This window comes from Nymphaea colorata, chromosome 13 (genome assembly GCF_008831285.2).
Source record: "Nymphaea colorata isolate Beijing-Zhang1983 chromosome 13, ASM883128v2, whole genome shotgun sequence".
NCBI lineage: Eukaryota > Viridiplantae > Streptophyta > Magnoliopsida > Nymphaeales > Nymphaeaceae > Nymphaea > Nymphaea colorata.
In genome coordinates this window covers 2,025,993-2,034,925 of record NC_045150.1, presented here as the reverse complement: position 1 = coordinate 2,034,925, position 8,933 = coordinate 2,025,993, and the positions used below count along the sequence as shown (strand labels likewise).

The 8,933-nt window shown below is 37.2% G+C and overlaps 1 protein-coding gene across 1 annotated transcript; it reads right to left on the bottom strand.

The window, feature by feature from the left end:
- Positions 1-1,962: 1,962 nt before the first annotated feature.
- On the bottom strand, positions 1,963-8,645 carry LOC116267330 (proline--tRNA ligase, chloroplastic/mitochondrial). The gene is made up of 11 exons (XM_031649016.2): positions 8,213-8,645; positions 8,059-8,115; positions 6,855-6,965; positions 6,626-6,712; positions 5,444-5,557; positions 5,150-5,356; positions 4,391-4,528; positions 3,804-3,965; positions 3,067-3,266; positions 2,423-2,506; positions 1,963-2,327 (listed from the first exon to the last, which is right to left on the bottom strand). Exons 1-11 carry the CDS (start codon positions 8,564-8,566, stop codon positions 2,186-2,188), a joined length of 1,656 nt encoding a protein of 551 aa, XP_031504876.1. The 5' UTR covers positions 8,567-8,645; the 3' UTR covers positions 1,963-2,185.
- Between the last annotated feature and the right edge of the window lie 288 nt (positions 8,646-8,933).

The window sequence follows — 8,933 nt, the reverse complement described above, 5'->3', positions numbered from 1 at the left end:
AAAATTAAAAATAATTCAAAAAAATTAAAGTTGGCATGAAAGTCTTATTAAATTAAAAAAAAAATCAATTTTGAGTTTTGACCTCAAAATTCTCTATAAATACCCCTTAAATATTCTCTCTTAAGTATCTACTAACCCTTGAAGAATTTCTAGAGTTTTTCATTTGAAAATTTGAAAGTTCAAATATCTTTTTCTTCTTCTTCTTTTGAAAATCTCTTTCTTTTTCTTTTTTTCTCTCTCTCTCTCTCTCTCTCTTGGCTTAAAATCGTCTTTATGAATGATCATATATGCAAGTGCATTTATGTATATGCACATATACATATATCATTTTCTCTAAAATCATTTTTGTATTCACTTTCTTTTTCTTTCTTTTATTCATCCAAATATCTATTTTCTTAACATTTTAATTTTTATTTATCGACTTCATTAAGAGGAAAACTCAAGTAATAACCCAATGTAGAAATAATGCTTAATGGTCTACAACTTCGTTTCACTTTCAAAAAATTTTCTTTTTTTGCAAGAATATTTATGACCAAATGCAAACAATCATAAGAAATCTAGATGTATGTAATTGTATAAATGTTTTTAGATGAATGTTATGGTAGGAATGAATAATTATTTTTCAAGCATATAGAATTAATACATTTATGCATTCATATTCACTTGTGTAATTTACGAATGATCACAAATACTTCTCTAAGAGAACTTAAGTAAAATAAGATGAAGCTCTTGCTAGGCAATAACCGAATTAGAACAAAATCTTAAGCATATTTAAGTTCGTAAGGAAACACTAAATTTTTTCCAAAAGAAATCTTCAAATACCTACTTTTGTTTTCAAAGATCTCCAAATGATACTTGCAAAAATTCTTGATTCAAAAGACTCAAATCGAAATGGCTTAATCTCTTAAATGATCTTTCAAAATTTTCTTATCTAAAAAGTCTTTGAAATATCAATCTTCAAGATTATTTATAACCACTACACCACATTTAAGGTAAAAAAGATGTTTAAGTAAAAATGAAATGCAATAAGAAAAATATAGCCTTTGAATTAGTTACCTTCGGTAAAGGCGTCATGAATGGCAAGTCTTTTTCTCTCTTTTCAAAACAAAACCTTGTTTTTTTGAAGCACTAAAAAAACCAAAACAAAATTTGAAATGTAAAACAACGTTTAACAGAAAAAAAAAATTATGCTACACACAACCATACACACAATATAGATATCACCAGCTTCTCACACACAGTCCTGATGTAATGTATCAAGGATGACAGATGACCAAAGGATTTCAGCTCCTTACATATATAAACCGTGACTCTAACATACTTTAGTATCAAGGAAATGCCTAACAAGGTCATCCTATTTTTTATTTTTTATTCGTTTATAATGCAATGCACGATGGAAGAATGGGTGATTCCTCCCCAGAATGGGTGATTCCCCCCCTCCCTCCTTCTCCAAAGTGATGGAGCCAGATTTTTTTTTTGGCTAAGAGGTAATGTTGTACAAATTTTCGTTTCTCCCACACAAAACTGTCCATCCCCTCACCATGACCATCCGATAGCACCGGCGAATCAACAAAATCGGATGGTGTAAATGGGAGATTTCTCCTTCCTGCTCCTCCGCATTCATCTCGCTCATTGCAAACTCTCATGGAATCTCTCCCTATAATCTCCTTCTTGCAGACATTCTCCATTTCTCTCCTCACGTTGCCAAAGTAACCCTCACACACGCTCACAGTTGCTGTCGCAGGTTAAATATCTTCTCTCTGTCTCTCTCTCCCTCACGGTGCACGAAGACGAGAGATGTTAGATGAGCCGCACAATCCACCACCTGTTGTGAACTGCCATCATGAACTTGGAATTTCATAATCCTTACATGACCTTTAAGTTTTATTGGATACTATTGAACATAAATATCTTGTCTTCATCTCACACAAACCACGCTGACACAGCTGAAGATTTCACAAGTTGCTGTTGAATTGTAAGCACTACATCAGCATTATGACCAAGGACTCAACTGGGTATAGCAGTAAAACAAATTCTTTAGACGTCAAGCCCACAAGTTTACAATTCTTGAAAGAGCAGAAGGAAAAATTATCTTACAAATTATTGGAGGCATTTAACATAAATAACAAAAATGCAGATGCAATGGCATCATAGGAACAATACAATAGCATGGCACAAGGGCTCTCTAATATGATTTTGCAAATATAGCCACCTCATTTGCAGGGTTTCCCGTCATGAAACACGTTTTCAGCCCTTCTGGCTGCTCAAAAGGAAAGCACCTGATAGTTGCACCTGTTTCTTCCTTTATCCGTAATTCTTCAGCATCGCTGTTTTCAACAAAGAAGAAAGTAACTTATGGTGAATAATCATAAAACTACAAATATAACATGGAAAAGAAAAGCATACGGAGAAAAATTTTAACCTGGCCGACCAAGGACCCCTTGCCCATCTGCCCTCAGCAATCGCTGCCTTAAGCTCATCATAGGAACTCACGTCAACAATATTGCTGCATATAAATTCAGAAGTTCAAATTAAGTAAACAACACCAAGATCACTTGAAAGTGAAACACAAAAACTGGAAACGAGGCTGCAGTTAAATCAACTTCAAATACTAACACATACGCCAGTAAGGCCATGCTATTTTATAGAAGGTGTCTTCTGCTTGAATCCACTGATGAATTAAGCCACAGTTTAGTTGTGAAAAGAAAAGAAAAGAAGGAAATAAATGAATGAGCCCTGAGGAGGATTTATGGGTCGAGGGACAGACTGGGCACTTGTAAATGAGGAAATGGATTTAGCCATGGTTCTTACAGCTTACTTTTCGACCAAATGTACCAATAAACACAACAATTTAATAGTATAATATATATTCTCCTTCTGAAAGGAGACCCAGCCATAGTTCTTACAAGTGAAAGCAACAATTTTAGCTTCACTGTTAATCTTTGTTTAGGCTGCCAGCAAAGGCATCGTACGCATGAAGGCTACCATTCTGACAGATCTTAATGTCATGATGATGCAGGATAACAAGAATTTAATATTTAAACAAAGCAAATATAGATCACACACCTGTCACGGAATGTAATAGCCCTTTCAAGAAGAGATGCTTGAACATCTTGCAGCCTGTCCCTGATATATGGGACCAAAGTTGAAGGTTCCATTGATATTCCAAAAACTTTTCCTTGTTTTCCTGGGATGTCTCTTCTAGAGACGACTACACTTCCATTTGAAACATCACGAGGCCCAATCTCAATCCTTAATGGTACTCCCTGGTTAGTAACATGTATTCACTGAGCATTATAAGCAGTACACAGATATTGACACAAAAACTATCAAAAGCCTTGGCCAATCTACTTTTCAGCCATCAAAAACCTCAAAAAGTATTTGATATTCAATAAGGAAACTTATGCAACTTCAGTGCAACAACTTTTACCAACCGTAGGTTTGCACCAGGAACAACAGATATTTGAGTTCTTGTGATTTTCATGTGCGATGAAAAGACATAAGCCATCAAATCATGGCATCGCATGATAGCAGCATAGTAATTGTTTTACTTTTACCTTAGCATATTTCTATTTTTTCCGATAGAAGTACGAGAAAATAATTGTTAATATCTCTAGCTGTCTGTTCCCTAGCGATGGAGAATTTGCTTCTGCTCTGTATACATAGATACATAAATAAAAAAGCTTGTTCTTTCAGGACCTACATTACACAAGTTAATATAATGAAATCATGTTAAGCGGCACAATTTGTATCTTCTTAAGGATAGAGTTTTCTGGAACAAAGAAGAAAAATTGTGTACATACTTTCATCTCCCAGAAGTTGAATTTCCATCCAGGGGTCTTCTGCTCTGAACTGTCAACCTTAACTTTCACACCAGCTGATTTAAGTGCCTCCTCCACATGTGTTGCAGCACTAAGAACACCTGCCTTTTCATCACTTTTTTTCCAAATGGGAACAATTATCACCTAACAATCAGAATTTGCATTAGTCCAGGAGAAAGACATAAGCATCATCTAAGGATAATCCTTGCAAGTAAAATACATATAGAATGGGACAAAATTTGAAAAAGAAAATTTTCGCAACTTTGTCCCCTTTATCTGATCAAAATGAGAAACATTCTGCTCCACCCAATGTCGTTGATTAAGTTTGGAATGAGCCTTCAAACAGTACTTTTGGTCACAATAGGTTAAATCAAAATCAGGTCAAGTGCATAATTTACCCGGGCGTGTCAAGCAAAATTAAGTGCCATAGCAGCTCATGTTCCATAATTTACATGCCTATATGAAAGCTACTACACAAATTTTAAACGAAGAGGTTATCCATGCACAAGCTTAACCAACAATAGGCATGACAAATCATGAACATGAAGCACAGAAGAAGTTGCGATCACCTGTATTGGTGCTATACGAGGAGGCAGCATCAAGCCAGCATCATCTCCATGAGTCATGATAATACCACCAATGAAACGAGTGCTAATTGCCCACGATGTCTGCGATACATATTGTCTTTGTCCATTTTCATCCATGAACTGCACATAACAAAATTTCAATTTATCAAAAGGAACAGATTTTAGTTTCAATTAAGCTAGAATAACCACCAAGTTAGCACATGTGCTCTACAGAAAATAAACATAAGAAAGGTGTCACTGATCTTGCAGAGGTAATTGATGTGGTTAGTGTATAGGCAATTGATATGTAAACATGTACTCTCAAACGTCCATAGTAATTTGACACTTGGTCAAAGTTAGCAGTTTGATGAACTATGCTCCTTTCCTGAACTGCCACAGGCATTTTGCTAATCCAACATTCTTGTGATCTAAAAGTTTAGAGAAAATCTTGCTTGATGAATACAGGTGCATGCGTGCACTTCAAAGGGTTTATAAGATTTTTCCAAATGCTCTTCTTTGGTTCTATGTCTTCCCAGATAGATCTAACCATGTGCATTGATCTTTAGGTGCTATGCCTTGTTTATCTCTTTCATTCCTCCTTTTGACGTAAGACACACCCATGTTATGGCCATAGATTGTATATCAAGGTATTAACTATGATAGTCAACTGTCAAATTGGAGGGATTGCCAATCACAGAAATTAGTTGGTGCCAATCCTTCATATATCTTGGAATAGCAAAAGTTTCATGAAATTCTTATCACCTGAGTGCCAAAGGCATGGGAAAAATTCTGTCCAAGATTGTGACTTGTTCCAGCCTGCAGAGCCTTTCGATCACCCATCATTGCTTCAATTGTGTAGGTTCGGGAAGCACCTGCAAATGTTTCAAGTCTGGACTTTCGTCCTGTAATGACAGGCATTGCAGCTTCTTCATAAGCAAATTTTGTATAAATATCAATCATTTGCAATGCCTGCAGCAGAGGAATATCAAAATCTTATTTGAACATGATATATTATGTGTTCACTGGTCTGAATCATCCTGTTTACTAAATAGATACCTCTTTCTCTGCTTCAATTTCTGTTGCATGAGCTGTATGCCCCTCCTGCCAGAGAAATTCAAGAGTCCTCACAAATGGTCTTGTGCGCATTTCCCACCTTGTGACATTTGCCCACTACCAATGCATTATCCAACACACAACAGCCTAATCAGACATTTTTGTATACAAGGTAAGAAAAAAGAAAACCCCTCATTAACGTAAGAGGCAGAAATCATAGAAAAAAAACAGCAAAATCCAAGATAGTGCAGGTATAAAGTATAAAGACAAAGAACATAAAGATGTGCAGGAATACTAGATCCTGCCAACCACATTAAAAGGAAGACTTTTCAATATCCACATTGAATGCTCTGAGTGGCTAGGATTCATAGAAGTTTGGATTTAGTATTCCGATTTCCACGCAGCTATACAAACCAATGCTTTAAATCCCAGTAAGGACCCGATCATGACTTGATAGGTCAGCTTGGTGGCTTGAGCCAGGTGTACTTAGATATTTTTTTTGAAAAAAAGACGATATAACTTGTCATTTAAACATAAAAAAAGGGTTGTAGAACGATTTGATCTCTTGTATAATTAAAAAATAAGTGAAATTAACATCAAGGCCATGACTAAGATATTTTTACTCATTTAATAACAATAAACCAGACCATTAAGCTGATCTATAGTCTATAGTTGCATGCTTTAACATAATTGAGTCACACCTATCAACGATTCAACATATCAATGAAAAGTAACAACCAAACAAAACCATTAAAGTCATGATAGCATCTGTCACCAAACTTAGAGAAAGCCTTTCTGAGTTTTGGATAAAACCAAGCCCCCTTATTGGATTGACCTGTCAAGGGGTCAAGTCAAGCTGAGTGAATGAGTTGACTTGGCAAGTTTTTAAATATTGATACATGTGTATATACATGCAAGGAATCTACAGGAAACTTTGCAAACTAGAAAAACTTAATGGAGACAGCATGAATGTTGTTTATTCTTTTTTTTTTCTTCTTTTGTGTGTGTGTTTATCTGTGTGTGATTTATGTGCAATTCTAGGATCACCATGATTGCATAGTAATGTCTGTTTGTATACAAGTTTGTGCTTTTGCATGTGCAAAGAATATAGGCACACACACAAAGGGGATGAGATAGTTGGAAGTGTATCCATCATACACATACCTAAACAGAGACGGAACTTACTTGATTAACCATGAGAGGAAGATCCCGATAACTATGAATCCACTGGGTGAACATATGGTTCACAATAGTTTCACTAGTTGGTCGAACCTGTCCATAACCTCAAATGTGCATTTCAAAGAAACCAAATGAAATGTTTAGGCTACATACGAAGAGAATCTAAATTGCATATGTGCAATCTGAAATTCAAAAGCTAATGGCTTCATAAATCAAGTCAATAAATAAAACTTACCACGAGCTTTTCCTCAAGTTCTTTTCCACCACCAATTGTTACCAGTGCTAATTCTGGGCTAAAACCTTCAACATGGGCCGCCTCTTTCTCGATAAAAGAATAAGGTATAAGCTGGTTGGAGGTTATGAATGAAGTATTAGATATGAAATGTCGAAGCAAGAAAAGAGGATCTACAGCATCTTAAGTTTAGAAAAATAAATAAAAGCTTAACTCTGAAAACGTCTGGTCATTATTTTAATTTTCAATAAGGAAATATCCTATCAGGAAGTTTTAAATTTTCAATACAGAACAGGTGCAGAAACAGAAAGACAAGGATCTCTTGACCATACTTATATTCTACGCCACAAAATTCTTACAGATGAGCATCAATTTAAATAATCATGTGCATACATACATTTATGCATTTAAGTAGGCAAACATAAAGTCAAAATCTCAATGTCTAGTCTATAGAACACACTTTTGAACATAAATCATTAAGGGATGAGCTTGACAGCAGTTCATCTTGGTAGATGACTCTCAGCAGAACTAAGGCATATATCTATATGATTAAAAAGACAAATATCTAAAAAGTCAAAGATTACAAGAAACTCATATAAGAACTGTCTGTCACTCAACAAAATAGGGAAACCCACAAATACATTAAAAGCCACTTGAATCAACAAACAGCCCAGTTCTCAAAAACAAAATGCTGAGATGGGCATGCAAGTTGCTGGGGAAAAAGATCCCACAACTAGATCCTGTTGGCTAGGTACCGGTTGCATCTATTCTCAGCATCTACATATAGATAATCGATCACATCAGACCAACATCTATATAGCTAAACACACTGCACATGAACCTGAAAAACAAAATCTAAGAGAAAACTTCCAATGGGCAATCCTCCAAAGACCTGCTTCTTGTTCATTTATGACCATTTATAAGGTATGCGCTAACAGTGTAAAGGAGAACGCAACTCACAGGACCTGTGACGAGCAAGGACTCACAAAAGATAGATGCAACACGAAAGAACTGCCCAATTTCCTCATGAGATCATAATTACCCCGTGAACTATGAGCATTAATCAGACCACTCAGGAAAGCAGCAACTTACCTTCCCAAAAGTCAAGCATAAACCAAGAAAGCATAAGGGCAGCAACTAAAAAATACGCAATGACCCATCTTTACAAAACTAGAAAGTCCTTGCAAGAGAAGCGAATAACAGTTACCTGCGGAAAATACATATTGCTATGCCCTGTCTCCTTGAATTTCACGTTCAAGTAATCCTGAGACACAGCCCGACCACACCAAATAAGCACTACCAATAAGCCCCTTTCACCAACCAAGCAAGACCAGTGGCTCAAAAGAACTTCAGACTCTCACCTGGATGGCCTCCCACATGGCGTAGCCGTACGGCCGGATGACCATGGTGCCCCGGACCGGCCCGTAGTCGGCAAGCTCAGCGTTGTAAATGACGTCCAGGTACCACATGTTGAAATCCTGAGAACGAGGTGTAATGACCCCCTCCTTCGGGAGAGTGCCGCCATCGTCCTTCCCCACTTCCTGCCGGCTCTGCTGCTCCGACTGTGTGGACAGGGAAGAGAAGCATAATTGGAATCTCGAAGGAGAAGGACGGCGAGCTCTGCGGAAGAAAGCAAGGGACGAAGAAGAGGAAGAGATGACGGTCTTAGGGGAGAAGACAAGGAGAGAGAACGGAGGGAATCGGAGAGCCACCATGGCCACACACCCCCTTTTCACCACCCTTCCCCTTCTGCTACTCTGCTCGATATGTAGCGATTGTTCTTTCTGGCGCCTCCAGGTGTGACCAGACCTGGCGACTTATGGCTCGGACCATCCTGGCCTTATGGGCTTAGGAATAAGCCTTTGAGAGCTCAATTAACCGAGAAATGCACGTGTGCACCCACTTGCCTTGGGCTGGGCTTATTGAAGGTTTGAAAATACAGAAATTAATCCATCTTAAATCGAACAGCAACAACATTTTATATAATTTAATTTCAAAGGGCATAGATTAAAGGGGCAAGGTAGCGTAATGGCAAAGTGGTCCGACTCTTATAAGGACTCCGGTTCGAGTCTTTAAGTGGTC